Below are 20,765 nucleotides of genomic sequence, written 5' to 3' on the forward strand. Positions count from 1 at the left end.
AAAGTACGGTCTTGGACAACATGATCTTCGTCGAAAGCTAAGCCGACTTAAAAGTATTGATATAGTCAGAAAGTCGTGATAAAGTCAGACACCGTGCGGAGGTATCGAGCTTCGCTGGCCATGTTTGGATAGGAAAGAAACTAGCTTCTTTCTCGAGCTAAAGAAATCTGCGGTAAGATTACTGAGAGTAGATCACAGGTCATAGCGCTATTGCACCGATGATACCTAAAAGCTCCCTCCTCAGGAACTGTCAGGATGAGGGGAAGCGGAATTGATTCATCACTTTCTCTGTGGATGTCCAGGACTGCAAATAAAACGAGTTAGATTTCTGGCTCGACGGTTTCTTGACGGTATGGCAGAGATTGAGGTGTACCTTTCGCGCCTAATTAAGTTCATCAGGAAAAGCAAGTATGTGCCACTACGAAGCTCTCACTTAGGGCATTTATAATAACCCAACCTAGCCGTTGTTAAGCAAAACGACCGCAGGTAAAGCCCAAAATAGTCTCACTAGCCTACTGGCTGGCCAATCATGTTACCACTAATATAACAGCAACCGTACTTCACAAAATATGAAGGAAATTGAACCACTTCGTTCTAGTCTTACTCCGCTAAACAGTCGTTGAAGTACTTGTTCAAACATTTTATACGTGCCGAGAAGATCGTCAGAAGTGTTCGACACCATCTAGGATAGTACTATCTACCACTGCAACAGAAGTCAGACGTTTGGAGTACAATGAGTTCACTATCAGTGCGCACTCAATACTTGAATCTGGAATGAGCGATAAGGATTAAGAAGAATTTTGCACAAGCGCGTCGATGGAATTACCCGACAGTCTTGCACTAAAAAACTTCTGGGAGTGACTTTCGATGATCTTCATTTTGGTGAGCGTGCAGTCAATTTTTTACCTTAAGTTCCGAGCCGTAACAAAGTCCTCAAGTCCCTTGCTGGCAATTTATTTAGCCACTGTCTGTATTCGACTGCAAAACGATTAGAGTAAATCGACATGAATGTTATATTTTTAGATTAAAGCATTCATCATTTTTATTTTTTATTAATTGGCTCTCAATCATTAGAACAGTTTCAGCTGTCAAAGATATCGTGCCAGTAACTTCCTTGCGAAGCATCCCAGGGGCTCTTCGAACGTAGTGGGTGATTTCTGCTTCCATCATTTTTTCCGATGTCTATCTTGTGGGCCGAGGTACCTTCTTTCATTCGCATAACATGGCCTAGCCAGAGCAGCTCTTAGCTCACCGGAAAATTTAGATATCGGCATAAAGCTCATATAGCCAACAAGTTTTACTTTTTGTATCATTACTATCATCTCTGATTGGCGCTTAGCTGCCTAAGTAATTTTGGCTGTTTCGTAACAAGTTACGCCAACTATACCTGTTTCGCGATAACTGACGCCAAACGCGAACACCTCTGCCAACTAAGTGGATATCTCCACCTTTCCGTGCCTCCAAATGGCGGTGTGGATTGAAGTAACTGCGTGTTCTCGAACACTCCTGGATGCATCTGATCTTTTTGTCTTATAAATAATATAACCAGCTGTTACTGGTATGACTTTGACTTTCGCAACAAGGCGTTACCATATATATATGAAAGTTGGGTCTACTGCAGTTGCCTTCTCTCGTAGATACTTACCGCTGCGCCTTTTACATTTTCAATAAAAAAAAATAAAAAACTTTTTGAAATATTGTTTTTGTGTTTAAATTTTTTTATTGATTTTTCTTAAATTTCTTTTGTTTTCACTTGACTTTTTAAATAACTAGTTTAATATTTGTTGTTGTTGTTTTTTATGTTCTGATTTTTAGTATTTTAAATTTTATACATATCTGTTGTTGTTGTAATTTTGTTAGTTTTATTCATTAAATATAATAACTAAATTTCATAAATATATAATAATAGTAATGATTTTTTTGTTGTTCATGATTTCAATATTTTTTTATTTTGTTCTAATTTTTATTTTTTTTTGTAGTTTTTGTTAAAAAAATTTATATGTTTTTGGTTTTCTTATTTAGTGTTTCAATGTTCAAATGTTAAATGTTATGTAATCCATAGTTGTGTACTTGATGAGTTTACGCCAACGTTGGGCGCGCTTGAGTGTTGCTTCGTGCTCAATTTAAGTGTATTCATGTAAGTGTGTTGACCTAAAAACTACTTTTTCAAAAAGTGGTTTTTGGTTTCTTGCCATTTGAATTTTTACTTACTGAAAAATTACTAATAATTGAATATTTTTTTGTTTTTATTTTTACAAATGTTGTAGTAAAAATAATGTATATATTTTTTTCAATTATAAATAATAAAACGAATAAAAAAAGTTATATTTTTTCATAATAAAATAAGTTATGTTTAAAAAATGAGTAAAAATGTTTTGTTATCACAAAAACTAGGTAAACAAAAAATATTTTATAAATTAGTTTAAAAACGGTTTTTATTACAAATTATTTGTTTTAATAAAAACATCAAAATTACTTGGTTTTATTGTAAATGTATGCATGTGGATGGGCAGAAAATTCGTTGATTTTATCACCTGAATGCAAAAAATTTTTTTAACTACAATTAACAAGAAAAAAAAAAACAACAAATGCTTAATATTAATACTTTGAAAATTATTGAAAAAAAATACTACAACGGCATTGATAATAAAACACAAATTGTAAAAGTTTTTTTTTAAGTGTAAAGAAAAAAGGGCTTTACGCGCCTTAACTGCTATGTGTTACGCGCTTTAATCACAACTGTTTTTAAAATGAATTGTTTGTATTTTTTTCTTCTGTGAATTTGTTTATGTTTAATATACATGTATACATGTATTCGCAGAAATATAAACAAAAATAATTAAAAAACTTTATCAATTATTTGCTATTTTATTTAGTTTTGTTAATTTAATAAAAAAACTTGGATGAATTTTACAACAAGAACTATGCAAAAATGTTTTCAAAAAAGTTTTAGAATAACAAAAAGTTTTAAAAAATGTTTTTTAAATTTTTAAATTTCAGAAATTTTCGCTTCGGCAGTTTTTTAGTATTTTCTATTTTGATCTAACAAAGTACAAGCCTCAAATCAATAAAAATCGCATTGAGTTTTGTTACTTTGTATGCCTAGAAATGTTTGTTCTATAACACTCTATACTTTAAAAGTTCTAAAAATTCCAATCAAAAAGTTTGAAGTTCTTATGAAAAATATTGGAAGCTTCTTGAAGTTTATACTATTTTAGGAATCATTTTTTTTAATTTGCTTACATAGTTTCAAACAAGTTTTTTCTTAAATCAACAAATGAAAATAAAAGGTGCAAATAACGCTAAAATTTTTTAGAATTGTTGCTGTTATTTCAGTGCACACTGTTGTATATATGTATATACGAAGAAGTGTATATATAAATATATAATGCATGAATAAAATTTTTCTTTAAGTTATTGTATATAAATATTGTATGTATGTATGTATATACGTAGGGAAAAATTCGTAGGTATATATTACTATTATACATTTAATTAAAAATGAGTGTGGCTTTAAAAGGATTAGGTCTGAGAAAAACAAAAAAGCTAATAAAAAAATTTTAAGTTTTGTATATATATTTTTTTATCTTTATATGCATGTATGTATATACTAGGTATATATATGAATAATTCATTCCCCTTTTTTCGTGCTTACTACATATTTATCAATTAACAATTTAATTGATTAACTCACTTGTAATGTATATTTGACTTAAGACTTAATTACAATACCATAATTTCTGCACTATTTAATTTTTTTTTAATAAATTTATTATTTTTTTTTTTGTTAAACTATTTTTTCTTTCAAAAAGACTACTTCATATTAAAACTGTTTGCTTCTAATATCTAATTGTTCTTTTTTTTCATTTGCTATAATGCACTCTCTTTCATTGATCGCTATTTATTCGCGCGCTCTCATCTATGCACGCATCTCGCTGACATTTTCGCTTTTACAGTGTAAAAAAGAACTTTTTGAGTTGATTTTTTTATGTTATTTTCCTCTCTCAAGCACAAAATTTCGTTTGGGTATTGCTTCTCATGCTCAACAACGAAAAGCATGCACGCTCGCGGCATATGTTACTTGCTCTGCGCGCCACTTCAATATGATCTTGTGCATGCGTCGCGTTCATATATTTTCTCACATTTTGTCAGCAAATATTGTTTACTTTTTTTCTTGAAGCGCTTTTCCACAAAAACCGCCTTTCCTTGTTTGCACTCAGTATTTACTCAAGCCTTCGACATATTTCTTTCACTGCTCTCACATTTTGCTTCTCCCACGCCTTTATCGGTAGCGCGTGAATATTTTGCTTAGTGCTCTTTATTTTTTAGCATTCTCACTTAAATTTTTTGCTCACGCTCTCATATATCGCTTTTTTTCTCACTCCTTGCAAACATATCCCTACAAATGTCGCTATCTTTGGCGCTCGCCAAACTATTAACTAAATTAGTTGCGCCTAAGTCTTTACTATTTCTTTTATTTATTACTCGCTCATTTCTCTGCACGATTCATCTCCTATACTCTAGTAGTATGTATTTAATTAATTAATTTATTATATTTGAATAAAACTTTAAGGCAAATAAAAGTTTCGTTTTAGTTTACTTTGTATAAGGGTCGGTCGGAGCGCCGCTACCTTGCTGTACACGCTACTCTCTTCCTTGTTAAGTAACACACAGCGTTGTATGTAATTTCGTACGTATTTGTTATTGTTCAGTGGCGCGTAGGTCATAAAAATAAAAATAGGTACTGTATGCAAAAAAAAAAAAAAAAAGGAAAAAAAACTGAAACAATGTTTTTATTAAAAACTGAAAAATAATCAGTAAATGTTTATTGCTTTGGTGATACATATGGATTTCGCTATTTATTTTTGTTACGTCTAAATTCTTTTTATTGTATTTATTTGTTGCTTTGTAAAATAAAGTATTTAATGCCTTTAATTTATGTATGTCGCAGTTTTTTTCTTGAATATTTCACTACTAAAAGGAACATTTTTCGTAGATATTGTTTATTATTTTTGCGTTGCACCATAAAACGTGCTCTCTTACTCACTTTGCTTGAATTACTATAGCTCCAAAAAACCTAAAAAAAATTACCTACGGCATCAAATCAAGTTTATTATACAAATTCATTTTTTTCACTCTAAATTTTATGTTTCTTTGTGTTTTCTTCACATATTTTATGGTATACAACAACTTTGCTTGCTCAGTTTTCTCTTTCTCTGATTTTTTTCGCTAGCATTATCTTCTTTGCTCAGCTTTTACACTCTTTAGTAAGTACTATTTATATTTCTATATATAATTAACTTAAATACAAATTTTAGAACATGTTTTTTCCATATATTAATACATAATATTATTTCTTATTTTCTTATGAATACATTTTTTTTAATAGTACATCTTTTTAGCTCATTATCCTTTTTACACATAATATTATTTTCAGAATTTTTTCAATTCTAAAGTTTTTTAATTTTTATTTTTTTATTATTATTTATATAAATTTTTTGTTTTTTACTCTATTTATATCAATAATAATTATATTAAAAATAAATAGTAACTGTTAAAACGTGTCGTAATGTTGCATATTTTTTTATAATTACATATACATACATACAAATGTATATATATTTTTTTATCTTCTTTGTCACCACTCCATTTTCGTGCCTTCAAGCCTCGTTTTACTTCACACAAAATTATGTACGGTACATTACCGTTAATTTGCCTTCCTAACTTATTCACAATTATGATTCGTAACTTGTATGTTCGCGCTTTTTTCGCTTTAGTCTGAAAAAAATCGACACTGCTAAGTGAAACTATATTATGATTTGAGAAATTTTTGTTGTTGAAATGATTATATTTTTATCAATATTTGTTAATTCTTATTTGGATTTTTATTTTTTAAATATTTATTTTATTTTTATTTCTATTTCTCAATAATATTTTTTTAAATTTGTTTTCTTATTATTTTCAATTAAAAAAAAATATTTCAAAATTTATTTCATGCTGTAACACTTTGTATTTTTTACACACCATTTATTTTTTATAAATTTTTTAAATTTATTTTTATTATTTTTTCAACTTTTTTATATTTTTCTTTGATTTTCCTTCACATGCATAAAAATTTAAGGTCTGTTTATAATGGACGGAAACTCATTAGGCATATTTTTACTTAAATTGTTGTAATTGTTGTTGTGAATAACGTTATTTGCCTTGCAGTATAGTTTTGTTTGCTGGGTTATATTTATGTATATAGTGCAAGCAATCTTAGGGTTTCATAGATTTGTTTTGCATAATCGCGTCAAGTATAGGGTAGAGTAGGTATAGGTATTTAGTAATAGGAGTAAGTAAATACTTTATCAAAAAAGTATGTATTAGTTTTGAAAATCTTGTTCTGATTTTAAGCTATATTAGCGAATAGAAAAATTGCAGTGGAAGTTTTAATCAAACTTTGTTAAATAAGTTCTTTTTTTATTTTCGATATATAAGAAAACAAATTTATGAATTTTGTTTCAAAAACTTTGCAAATCAATCTTAGAAACCATTTCGAAAAAATTCAAAAAATTTTTACGAAAATATCGAGATTTTTATTAGGAGATCTCTAATATTTTTTTGACTATGCAGTATTGCAGCCCAATCAGTAGGTCTCCAATAGCAAGCTGTAGGCATTTGAAAATTCGCATTGAATTTCGAAAATTATTTTTTTTTCGAAGGGTGTTTAGATGTTCCTCCATACAAAAAATGAACATTTTTTTGTATACTTTCAGATAAAAATTTGCCAAAATCCAATGCAAAGTTGCAGAGATCCACAAGCTGTACTTTGTCAGACTAGAATTGATTAGGTTAAAAAACTGCATACTCAAAAAACTTCAGAGAACTCAAAGTAAAAATTTGATTTTCTTTTCTCAAATTTGCGGTTTTTAAAAAAAATTTTTTTTGAGAGTGATATGCATAGTTTTAGTTTCAAAATTCATACAATTGTTTATTTAAAATATCGAAAATGGAAACAAAAAGAATTTAGTAAAAAAAATTTGAAAAAAAAAAAATGCTGTAAAACTGCCATTTTTCTGCTCGCTGCTGTGTAATTATTCAATTACCGTAAATAGTGTACCTTAGTGCCTTAGAGTTAAGGATAAATTTGGGGGGACTGGTGTTAGTATTTTAATTGTAAATTATAGTATCGTTTAAAAGAAATTTTATTTGAAGGAGACCAAATCTTATATTTGAATATGTTGATTTAAAAAATAAATAAAAATATACGTTCAGTAAAGTGAAATTATGCAGATCGAAACACAATATGGTAAGTTAAACTTTGTTTAAGCATTTAATGTTACCGAATACAAGAGTTGAAAGAGAGTAGATTTTACCATTAAATTTTCGATGTGTACGCCATGAACCAATTGAGAATTAGAGCGCTATTGCTTATCGAACAAAATAGTGCTGATTTTCATTTAGTGCTCCTCTCAGTTATTCGATGGGGTTTGAATATGGCAAGTATATTTGGGTGACATTAAAGAGCGTAGCTGGAGAGATAGTTCCTGGTTAAATGATGATAGCCTTAAGGAGTGGTAAACAAAAAACTGTACGTGATAACGTGAACGAAGGAAAAACACAATAAATAAAAACAAGATCACAATTAGAAAACACATAATAAATGAAAGAAAAAAAAAACAAAACTGAACACATTAAAGAAAAAATACAGCAGGTTAGTTTCGTGAAAAAAACCACAAAAAAGTGAAAAAAATATGAAATAAAAACAATAAAAAAACTACATTTGCTCGAATTTTGTATTTGATCAGGGGGACCTTATAGAACTAAACACAAAGTAGGTTATAAGATAATTTTTTAAGAAAAGAAATGCTTGCTTTTAATTAAGAAAAAACAGAAAGAATTGGAAATCAGGTGACTTCTCTTTCTTCGGAAATTATGAGGCAAAAACAAAAAAAAAAAAAAACAAAAAAAAAAAAGATGTATATTCTGAAATTTCCGTGAATTATAACCAGCCCTTAAATAAATACGATGTTTCATTATATACACATACAGTATATAAATGTTTATTTATGTATGTATATTTTGAGTAAATATGTGTAGGTCTCATATGCCATTATGCACTTTTCAAATTGCAATTTTTTTGCAAGTATGTATTAGTGATTGATTTAAAAAATTATTTTATGGTAAGTCGATTCCATATTTTTTATGCTTATTGCGCTCTGTATTATTTAGTTAATTAAGTTCATTTATTTTGTATTTTAAATTGTTCAGTTAAATAATTTTTTAGCCCCCCTTTTATAGTAACACTAACATTTAGTACTTATAATGATTATTTAATAGTGTTATGTATAAACTTTTTTATATCATACAAACTTTGTTTTGGTTTTTTCTCTTTTATTTATTAATGTTTTTTATTTTTTTTTAAATGATCACATATCAGTTAAAGTTGTCATTAATATACATACATATCAATATTTCACATTTTAAATATTTTTTTCTGTTCAGTAGTTTAACTTGCAAAAAATGTAGGGTGTGCTGTGAAGTTAAGTTGCTATTTACAAATGTGTTATTAATTATACGTGTATGAGTATGTGTCGATGTAATTAAATTTTTTAATTTTTTTTTATATACGAGTATGCATCTTTGTAGTGGTTTACTATATATGTAAATATATATATAGTATAAATATATTTTTCTTATTAAATTTTATATAAACATTTTAATAAATATTTATATTAAATTTTATTTTTTATTTTAAATAAATTTTTTTTATTTTAAGTTTTTTGTTTTTATTCTTTTTTTATTACAATATTTTGCAATTGTTGACTACTACTGTTTTATGTAATGTGGAAAATTAAAATGAACGTTTTTCCTAGGTATCTGTCATCATGAAAAAAATTGATAGTCCAGTAAATAAACAAACCAAATAATAAAAAAAAAAAAAAAAATAAAAACAAACAAAATAATTTACGGTTTTAAGCAAACAAATAAATTAAAAAAAAAACGAGAATCTAGATGCTCTGTACAACAAAAATATTAAAAAAAAAAAATATTTGGAGACGGTAAATAAAGAAGGGAAACTAAAAGAATAACAAAAAACAAAAATTGTTTAGTAAAATAGAAATAAAATTAAGTTTTTTTCCTGCGAATAACTTTTTAGTACATAAAACATGAAGCAATTCCCTAGCCTACATTAATAAAAAATGATAAAAAAGATTTTAAGAATTAAAAAAATTTTACATACTATAAAGATACTTTTTTTTTAGATAAAATTAGAAATGGAAGATATAAAAAAATTTAAAGAAAAACAAAAAAAAAATTTATTAATTTATAGCAATATTTGTAATTTAAAATTCATAAAATTTTTTTTCTGTCAAATTTTTCTTAAATCTATTCGCTGTCGTTGTTTTATAAATTTTTTTCTTAAAAAAGTAATTTTGTTCAAAAATTGTATTTTTATCGTCGTTAATTTTGTTTGCTTGTTTCAAAAAGTCTTATCAATTAAATTTCAGTTTTGTTCGGATCAAAATCAACGGTTGTATATCAAAGAAATTTTCTTGCACACTTTTGGATAATGTAAATTTATGTAATATTTTTTAAATTTATTTATTTCAATATTATTTTGTGTTTTATTAAATTTTTATTTTAGTTTGTTATAACCAAATACATAGTTATTAACACTTCCTGCATTTAGTTTGTAAACTGTAAAAAAGGATTTTTAGAGTCAGGCTAACGCTTGATTTTTACTGTGTAAAACATATTATGATGATTGACCAGCTTTTTCGCTCTTTTTTAGTTACTTCATAAATAAGTTTTATTTTATAACTAGCGGTAACAGTTTTTTTGTTTTGAATTATTATTTTTGTTTTTGCTTTGTCTAGTAGTAAATCGTTGTTGCAAAAATAGGACGTGACTGTATTGGTTTGTTTATCGGCTTATGTGTATGACATTTTTTTACGCCACTATATTTGATTTATTAAATATTCAGCTATTTTTTATATTTCTGTAAACACTTTGTTTTAATTAAACAAATTTCATTTTATTTTAACTTTATTCTTTTTTATGCTTTTGTATTCTTATTTTATTATAAAACTGGCATGTGTCTGTGATTCTAAAAAATTTTTGATTTAAAATCCAACTTCAAATCAAAGATAATTTTTATTTTTTATTTGATTCGGCATCCAAATAAAAAATATTTTTTATTTGTTATTTGATTCTTCAGGCGAATCAAAGATACTTTTTATTTTTTAATTACTCGGCGTTTATTTTTTATTTACTTTGCTATTTGGTTCTTTAGGGAAATCAAAGACAGTTTTTGATTCCGATTTGGGTCGCTAACTAAATGAAAGATAATAGTAATAGATAAAAAGTATCTTTGATTCGTCTGAAGAATCAAATAACAAATAATAATATATTTTTTATTTGAATGCCGAATCAGATAAAAGATAAAATAAAAATTTTTTTGATTTGAAAACATTTTCAAATAAAAAATATATTTTATTTTTGGATTCGTGATTCATTCAAATAAAAATCACGCAACTCTTTTATAAACCGAGTTTCATAATTTTTTTTTTTATTTAAAAATAAAAAAAATATTTATTTTGTGTTTTATATTTTTTGTGTAAATTATAATTTTATTTGTCATTTAAATTTTTATATTTATTTTTATTTTTTTGAGTTGACTATTAAGTATTTTGTTTTTCAGTTTAATGGATCACTAGAGCTGAAATTGTGTAACTAGTTATTTTGTATGTGTAATTTTTTTGTTGTTAATTTTATGTCACAAATTTTTTTGGTTTTTATCCACGAAATATTAATGTTTCAATCCTCTACACATTTTTCGCAGTGCAGACATACTTTTTGCTCAGTACTTGGTGCTGCTTACAAGCTTACTGTTATACATTTCTTGCTCTCTGAGAATACAAACGCGAGTACGCCTTTCGTTAGAAATTTCAAAAAGTCTACATATCTATGTATATTAGGGTGGGTCGATTTGTATGGACGAAAGTTAACCGATATAGCGCCATCGATTTTTCGATATGATTTGGTCACAGGAAAAAAAAAAGTTCTACTGCGCATACCCAAAGAAATAATTTGCGAGCCTGCGAAATTTCATTTTTTTTACTTTTTTTCGACCTTGATTTTTAAGGTTTTTTCATGAGCTTTTTTTCAAAAACCTGTTATCACCCACGTTTTTAGCGGACATTTTTGGGTCGGAAAGGGTATACATGAACATTTTACAATCGAAAATTTGTTTTCGGGTATGCGTAGTGGAACTTTTTTCTTGAGCCCTAATCCTATCGAAAAATCGATGGCACGATATCGGTTAATAAATCGACCCAGTCTAATGAATATATCTACAAAACGCGCGTATGACATCGCTGAAATATTTCGAATGTTATACCATTTTTTTTATAAATTTTTAAAATTTCTGTTATTTTTTTTTGTTTTTATATTTTTTTAATTTTTGTTATTTCGTTTTTAATTTGAATAATTTTCCCTCATTAACTTGTTTATGCTATTCTCTTTTTTATATGTATGTACAACCACTTATTGACATATAAATTTGTATTTATATAATAACTTATTACTGTTTATTATATATATTTTTTTAAATTTTCAACCCCTTCTTCGTCAACTTTTTAATTTTAATTGCTATGCACTCAGTAATTACTAAACTTTTAAAAAATTATAATTTTTGAGTACAACTTTTTTTCATACAATTTTTATAATATTTTTTTTTATATTAATTATTGTTATGTAGTAATAGTTATTATTCTTTGTTTTATAATTGTCGTGTTTGTTCCATTTAAGTAAAATGTTTGTTTTAAATTGAAATATTTTTGTAAATAGTTCATCAACCTTTAATTGTTGCCTTAGTTAATGTGATAAGTGGAGAATTTGTTTGTTGTATATTGTATGTAAGTAGATTCTTGCCCAAGCGAGGCTAATGCCCACTTTTGTTCACGTGTAACAATTTGCGGTTATAAAAAAATGTAAAGCGAAAAAACAAAGTATGCTAAGATAGAATAATGAAATAATGAGTAATAATAAAAAAAAACATTGATTAATAGCTTGCTATTCATAGTCGCTTATCTAATTTGTATTTGCTCTGCTGAGATTATGTAAATCTCTCAACTGACGTCGATCTACAGAGATCAGCATCAATCGTTTGCGATAGTGATACCATCACCAACTCAACAGCGACAATGTACAACATCGGTTGCATTCCACCTAGCTTTCTGAGATTGTAGAACGCTCCCCCAAAAGTAAAGCCGGTCTGTGGGTTACGCCTTTACCTACATTTTTACTGGCACTTTCCGAACACTCTTCGGTTATTTTTACCTTAAGGTCAGTGGTGCAAAAAACAGCCAGCAGAGCTGCGGCCAGTATGAGCAAACACTAATTTACTGCTTGTTCTGTTGAATTTCAGTCGCTGCGCTCAGACGGTATGTACGTGAACGCTGAATAAATTGTCGATGCTCTACGAAGCTCTTGACTGCATTCCTGTATTAAGCACACGCACATATATTTTTGCATTGCAATCGCTAGAACTAAGGTAAACGATCTGTCGACTATTTTAATGTGACTGATGGATGGATAACACTGAGATTGAAAGCAAACATGAAATCTTTGGAATCCAACGTTTATGATCACATTTTTTACCCAATTTAGCGATGTATTATCAGAGGGAAGAATTGAGAAAGAAATCTGTTCTCTACGGGACTGCCAGACTTCAAAAACTTCCGTTTGGTTTCCCCCTTCTAACTAAACGTTTTGTGAGCTACTGTAATGAACTGCCCTATTTTTTGCTGCTTAAAACTTTAACCCTCTGCCGGCGTGTGAGGACCCCACATAGACAGAATGAGTCCATAGTATAACCAGAAATTTGCCTATCAAAAACCAAAGCCTATGTTATAGACCATTCCCGTTCTCTTGGCAAGTACCAGAAGCTGGCACTATAGTAGAACTATTTCTATATTTCTAGTATAGTATTTTTCCAGCATGTTGTTTCTAATTCTGCCTCTTTTCTCGTTAGGATAATACCTTGAGTAACAAAATGTCAAGCGCTCTTGCTTCAGCTTCTCTCGCTCTCCCGCCTTATGTTTTCGTTCTCGCTGAAAACACCAGAATTGGTATTTTTTGTGATTCTGTTTTTATAAAATTTTGAGACCTTAACTTAGTAACCGCAATCAAAAAAATTAAAACTAAGCAAAACAAACAAAGAAGTAACAATAAAACCAAAATTTGTCGGTGATTATGAATAACTATTGTAGCTAATTCATTATTTAATTATAATAATATTTTAGAATTCCTTTTACAAGTTCAGCTTTCTTAAATTGGAGTGGTGCTCAACTTATTTTGCTTAAGTACAGAAGATTATAATTAAAAGTCTAATATGTAAATAAGTATTTTTAACAAAGCAAAAATATAACAAGTAAAATGGAAATAGTTAACAAACTGACTAAGGAAAATTAAAATTAAAAAACCGCTTATTGCCAAACTCATATGGTAACAATTAAAATACATATAAATCTTTGCACATGAAGCGCTTATCACTAACATAATAGTAAATTCGAGATTATGTAGGAGGGAAATTTTTATAATAACTTACGCCGCATCTTGAAATGATCGCTTCATTTTTTCGCTCGTTCCAATCGCGCGCACGCCAAATTCCAAACGCGCGTCACGCTTACCCAATGCGACTGCCCCCTATAATAATGATTTGTTGTTTTTGTTGCTGATGCTGATATTGCAGTGTTTGCTGCTGCTGTTGTTGCCGCCACATATATTCAAGCCATTGCTGTTGTTGTTGTGGTTGTTGCTGTAGCTGCGCATAGTGATTATTGCTTTTGTATCCGCTCCTTTCTGTATTTCATATGCAGCCGCTTAAAATAGCACCCGCAGCTGGCGCTACTGTCCCACCAGCAGTTGTTGCTATCGCTATTGGCGCGCTTGTTGCTGTTATCGGCGTACAGCTCATTACATGCGAATGTGTCGGCGCAGCCGCTGTTGTAACTGCAGTCAACATTTGATGCGGTGTCGAGGCGGCTAGCATTTGTGGTGCCGCAGCATAATGATATTGATGTTGTGCCACTTGAGCAGCAGCGGCCGCTGCTGCATATTTCATTAGATGTTGCTGATGTACCGATGGATAAATATATGATGTTGCTGCGTTTATAGACGATTGCTGTTGTTGTTGATGTTGTTGTTGCGCTGTCAACATTGGAATGCAATTTGAATTGTAATCGCTGCTGAGCAACAATGTAGGCGTGCACGGTGCGAGCTCGTAAGCGCCACCGCTTGCGAAAGCTGTGAGTTGTGTTGGGGGAGGCGCTGTTTTCAAATAGGCTGCTGTCGCTGCAGCTGGTGGAGAAGGCACAGTTCCAATGTGTGCTGTGGGCATGGTTACAGTGGAAGTAGTTGGTAGCGTTGTCGTGGCAGATGTGAGTGCTGTAGGAGAAGTGGCGATAGAGCAGGATGATGACGAGGAGGCGGACGATGGTGAGTATGGTGAATGGCAAGCGAAGTGCGGTAAATGAAATGTGGCTGGCTGTTGTTGGTAAATGGCGTGGGTAGTGCTGGTGGTCGCTGAATGTTTATTGTTATTGTTATGGAGGCTGTGATTGTTGTTGCTACTGGCATTATAATTTTTTGTTGTATAATTATTACCATGCTGATAACTGTTATAGTGTTGTTGTAGCTGCGGTTGTTGTTGTAGCTGCTGTTGCTGCTGTTGCAGATGCTGATGCTGTGGTTCGATTATTACCAAATTGTTATTGTAGTTTGTTGCTGCTGCTGTCACAGCTGATTTGGCATGTTGCTTATATTGTTCATGAGCTGGTTTTTGTTGTTCTTGTAAGTGTTGCTGTTGTGAGATTGTATGCATTTGATTGTTTTGACTGTTGCTGCCATTGCTGTTGTTGTTTCTGCCATTACTGCTTGTATTACTAATGCTGCTGTGGCTGCTGCTGCTGCTACTACTACTACTGATGTGGTTGTATATATTATTGTTATTACTGTTGCTGTTGTTGATGTTGTCGATGCTGTTGCTACCATTGGTATTAGTGATGGCAGCCATAACATTTGCCGGCGGCAAAACAATCGGTATATGATAATATTTACATTGTTTACGTCTGCATTGGCCATTGGCGTGATCGCGACACACAGCCACACGTTGATCACATACTTCAACCTTGTCGTCTGAGCCGAGGGTGAAAGCAGAAAAAATTAACAATAAAATGAAAATTAGTAAAACTATTTTAGTTCTCAAAATTTTAATTTCAAATATCAATTTAGTAAATACATAAATTATTCAACAAAAAAACATATTTTCATACAACAGTGCAATTTTCCTGGTCGTGTTGGTGGATGTGCGTGTATGCGTGTGATAGGAGAAAAAATATGTATATAATTGATTTGTTGTTCATATGCGAAATGACTGCCTTAGATCCAAGTTTTGATTACTTTAAAGACTAAAATATATTCAATATGTTTTGTTAAGTGTTTTTTTATTCAGACAATTTTTTTATGCATTTTGGGTTTTTAAAAACCGCTTTTAAAATTTATGCATAATAATTTTGGTCTTGAGGAGCTTAGAAGGAAACAAAGAACTCCTTAAGGCCAAAATAATTATATACAAATTCTAAAAATCGGGCATTAAATAACTAAATGATAATCACCTTTGGCCGTATTTTCCAGGATAAAAAAAAAAAATTGCGAGATATTGTTAACATGATTTAGAGGCAGTGTTTTTAAAAAAAATTGTATTTCGTATATCGATTCCGAAAATTAGGTTGGGCTCTAACAGATCCGGTCAAATTTGGCTAAGTTTGAAATATTTTCGCTGAACTTTTTATTGCTTCCCGATTAATGTTTAATATACCCAATTAAAAACATCCAACTTCAAAATCTAGAGAAAATGTATCTAAATATTAGTTAAAAAATAAAAAGTAAAAGAAAATCATTTGAGTCCGAAATAGCTGAAAAAATGCAGGTTGGCTCTGCGAACCGACTGTGCTTGTACGTAGAATATCTAAATTTCACATAATACCAGCAAATGGGCGCAAAGCTCCTTGCATAAACATAATGCAGTTTTTTCTGTGGGAAGTGAGGTTATTAAAATTTAAAAACGTAGAAATTTTTTGACTGCGACCAAGATACAAGTACCACTTAAGGTAGCACCCCCAGCGGATAAGTGGCTTAGAATATTTCCACGGCTACTAAATTTTACAGATCTAAAAATTTGAGTTGGTCATATCAATTCATCCAAAAAATTGTTGGACTAGCTTAATGGTAGTAATTTCCAAAATGTACCGGATCAATATCCAGCAAGGGATCGTTGTTATTGATGATACTCACCAAAACCTTGGGGAAGAGCTTTTGTCGCAGCGAGAAGAAGAAGAAGACTGTAATTTTCTATGTTTTTTCCAATATAATTAGTTGCGCTGAAATTCCATCTAAGCCAAAAAGACTATCGCAGCGAAAGTGCTGGTTTTTTTGACCGGTTCAAAGAGGTGAAAAGGGTGAACTATCTATGAACAAGCATTATGATAATAATTAAAAGATATCATCTAGAAATCTAAGGAAGAGTCACTCCTGCCAATCTTCTAGTATCGTTCAGAATCATTGCGCTTCCAATAATAAATGAAATAGCATTCGAGAGAAAAGTTATGCAGAAGTTTTATAGGTCCCGCGAATATCGAAGAAAATGTATTGATCTGTAAGAGCTTTATATAAAAAAAGAACGCAGTAGAAGCATAAAGGACTTTGTGGTGGGATAATGTTATGTACGATCACTAATGAAGATGGTCCGGCGCCGAAGGTTATTAAAGCGGCAACTCCGCACTACAGGTTTAATGACTACCTCCGACTTGGTAGCCACACTTCGATATCGACAAGTTATTGTCTTATTATTAGCTTAGTATCGACCGCGAGCTATTATCAAAGAGTTATCGGTCTGTTATCGGCTTCTTATTGGTTCCTTGTCCAATTGTTATAGACGTGTTGGAGATGTGTCATCAATTTTGTATTGAAGTTTTATCGGTATATGTTTCATAACAAACCGATGAGTCATCCAGGCCAAATCGATAACCCTCCTAGAGAAATCGATAACTTTTCGATATTAACTTAACAACTTTTTTATTCAATAGAATTTTTTCCGATTCAGCTGTGTCATTGATTTTGTATTGAAGTGTTATCGGTATCTGTTCCATAACAAATGAGCTATCGATAAGAAATTGATAACACTTCAATAAGAAATCGATAAGCTTTAGGCTCGAAAGCATTTTTAGAAAATCTAATACTGTTTCATAACGTATCGATAATTTTTCAATATAAAATCGATAATATGTTGGTGAAAAATTGGTAACACTCCGATAATAATTCAATATCATTTTGAACGCATACCGACATTTTTTAAAAAAATTGACGATAGCTTTTCGATAATTAATCGATAGCACACCTGTAACAAAACAGCTAACTCATCTATGAAAAGTCGCTTTATAAGGAGCTATATTTTTTTGGGCATGAATTTTGATAACTTAAATCTTTAATTGCAACTAAAAACTATAAGTTTCGAAAATTATTATTACCCAGTCTCTTTTTTGTCAAATACTCTTGACTACTTTGCTACAAAAAAATATAATATATATAAAAATTTTTGTTCATAAATAACAAAAAATTATTCTAATTTCTTTCACATAAAAAAATGTATGACAGTATGAAGTTATATAGCTAAAAAAGTTGTATATACGGCACATAACACTAAAATAAAAATAGCAAACAATATTTTCTAAATAAGCGTTGAGAGACTCCGACTCTGCAAAAAATCTCCCACAAGAGCCATATTGTGTGGTGTATAAGCGGAGCTTACATATAAACTAAACTAAACTAAATTTCAAATTTTGCACTAAAAACACAAAATCCCTAAATCTAGGAGAAAACTGAAAAAAAACTAAGTAAATACATAAATAAATAATCAAGAGGCATGCACTTACCTTCAGTTAAATGAACGAATCTACAATTTAACCGACTGCACATAGATCTATTGAAATCTTGGCACACCGGGAGGGTGTCCAGTAACTATTGGATTGTTGTTGTACATAGGTAGTAATTAATGATGTTCATTTATTTTTTTTAAACAAATGTTGATAGAGTGTGATACGAGTAGTTGTTGTTGTTGGTGGTTGTTTTTTGTTATTTGTATGGCAATGCATATATGGCGGATGCAGATGCAATTCAAATACGTTACGAGAAACGGTTACGGATTCAATACGGATGCGGGCACAAAAAAGTTTTCAATTATACAATCAAATCAAATTAAAATATAACCATCCAATTCATTAATTAATCAATTTGGGCAAAAATTTAAAGAAAACCAATTTCGTAATTAAATAAAAATTAATAAAAAAATATTTTTTTTGTAATAATTTTTTATACATTACAATTTTATTTTAGAAAAAAAGAGAAGAGAAGAAAAAAAGAAAGAAAAAAGAGCAAAAATTAGTATCACATGTTTGCTATAATTTTTTATTTATAATAATAATACATATATAATAAATACTAAATAGATATATATGTACGTATATAATCAATACTAATTAAATTGGGTTTACGTATACAAATTTAAATATCTACACAAATTTATGCATAATTGTGATTAATTTGCCACCATCAATCAGGTTTCTAAATGCATTGTAGTTACGGCGCTTCACTGGCAGCTGGTACGATCGATAATCTTTTCTACTTTCAACAATTTTGTTTGTTTGTTTTCCTTTAATAGCATTTCAATATATTGCAGGAATGCCGCTAAATGTGTATTGATGATGCATACGCGTTGATGATATATATTTGCTTGAATGTTATGTTTTGCATTTTATGGCGAAAAAAATTTGTGTAATTTTTTTTAAATTTATTTAAAAATATTTTTCGAAATTTTTCAAAAGTTGTTGGAATTTTTTTTCGATTAATCTCGTGCTAATTTATTGTAGACATAATTATTTTTTCGATACTAATATCTATAACTAGGTATGTATCTATATATGTACGCATAGCAGCGAACGGAAAAATAGCAGAAGCAATTTTTACCAAATTTTGTATTTAATCGGCGAGACTGGTTCATATCGCTTTATACAATTGTAATTTGTCATAATAAAATTGGGTGGGCCACAGAACTGCATACGCAATAACACTCAGGGAACTCCAAATAAAAGGTTCGACAATTTCGCCAAATTTTCATAAATTTTCAACTTTTTCTGACAACGGCTTCGAGATTGGCTTGTATAGTTTCAGTTGAAAAATTTATAGATACTTTTTTTTTTCAAAATATTTAAAATAATTGAAAGGAGAAATTTAATTTGATATCTCAAAAAAAATTACCACTGCTATAGATCTCCGTTCGCTGCTGTATGTTTGTGGCAGTGCAAATTTGGAATTAAAATTAAAATGAAAAAGCGATTTTCGTCTGGCCGTATGGAGATAAATGGTGAAAGCTCAAAAATTAGTTTACTTATTCTTCTTGAAAGCTTGTGTGTAGTACTTTGAATCAAAAGTTGAGCAAGAAGGCATTCATATTCTGAGAAGTGCTTTTGGCTTTCTGTTAATTGTTCAAAATTTTGACGATAGGATCATCTTAATGTTATAGATAATTGCCAAAGTCTAAAAAACCAAGTTCTTCGCTTTCGAATTTGTGGAGCTCCAAAGTTCACAAATTCTCTCTAACGTTCTTGAAGAGTCTGAAAGAAGCTTTAAGCGTGACCTTTTTTTCGAAAACACGCTTTAGTTCACGTGCTGTGTTAAAATCTCTACTACTTGAAAGTTCTTTGCTGATGAATTGAAAAGAATAAATTTTTAGTGACTGAGTTGGAAAAAGTTTAATGCGGCTTTCAATTGTTAACTTTTGGCTTTGACCACTTTGAGCTTTCTCAGTAAGGATATTTTTGGGTTAATGCTAGCTTTCAGATCACTTAGTAGGAGCGTAAATCATTATATATTTTTTAAGAAGTTTTTATTGTAAGCAAACAATGAATTCAATCCACCTTACTGTGATAGTGTTAACGCTTTAATGAATTATCTCATTTTATTAACATTAAAGTTAAATAATCTCATTTAAACCAACAACAAGATCTTTTCTAAGTTTTTCAGCCACTCCTCAAGCGGCTTTATGTTAAAAAGTTCGTTTATTTTTATTTTTTTTGATGGGCCTTGTGTTTGTGAGTATAGCTTTTAAAGCTCTATGATCTTAATAAAGCTTTCATTGAGCGCTTTTCGTCAAGTTTTTAATAAATTAAGGCGATCGCGTTTTGCTGAGCTTTTGCGCTTATGTTAATGTAATTCGTTTCATACATATTTCCATATTACCAAGGGTTGCACGCTCTATGATTAGTATTTTTCCAAATATTTGCAGCTATCCTATTATTTATATAACACAAATTGCAATTGAGTTCAAATAATTCCAATGATGAGATCGCAAACTTAAACTAAAACTAATAAGCTAACACTTTATGCATAAACCGTCCATATACAATAATAAAATTATATTTGAAATAACTAACTTAAAACAACCACTTCATAAATAATCGATTTTTTCTGCAAACTTATAAGTAATATCGCATACATTTAGGCGCATAACCAGTGTAGAAAAATACCAAAAGCACAATTATTATATAATAAAGGAAAAAATTATTACTAAGCAGAAAATTTTTAATAAATTGGTTTACAATAACCATTCATTTGAAGCTATTTCCGATTATAATAAAGTTAAAAAATTAAATCTATATAAA

General features: G+C 29.8%; 1 protein-coding gene across 12 annotated transcripts in view; it reads right to left on the bottom strand.

Moving 5' to 3' along the window:
- Positions 1-1,686: 1,686 nt before the first annotated feature.
- The window catches only part of mbl (muscleblind), a 453,871-nt gene continuing 434,792 nt past the window's right edge, over positions 1,687-20,765 (bottom strand). For 6 of the 12 annotated variants that reach the window (XM_067770718.1, XM_067770717.1, XM_067770719.1 and 3 more), the window contains 2 exons: positions 17,982-18,066; positions 1,687-15,186 (listed from right to left, as the gene is read on the bottom strand). In XM_067770718.1, coding sequence (XP_067626819.1) covers positions 13,859-15,186; positions 17,982-18,066 — 1,413 coding nt within the window. In that variant the 3' untranslated portion in view covers positions 1,687-13,858. The remainder of the gene's footprint in view (positions 15,187-17,981; positions 18,067-20,765) is intronic. The other 6 variants (XM_067770723.1, XM_067770727.1, XM_067770728.1 and 3 more) reach the window with 3 other exon arrangements.

The sequence above is a fragment of the Eurosta solidaginis genome, chromosome 3, assembly GCF_040869045.1.
Source record: "Eurosta solidaginis isolate ZX-2024a chromosome 3, ASM4086904v1, whole genome shotgun sequence".
NCBI classification, from domain to species: domain Eukaryota; kingdom Metazoa; phylum Arthropoda; class Insecta; order Diptera; family Tephritidae; genus Eurosta; species Eurosta solidaginis.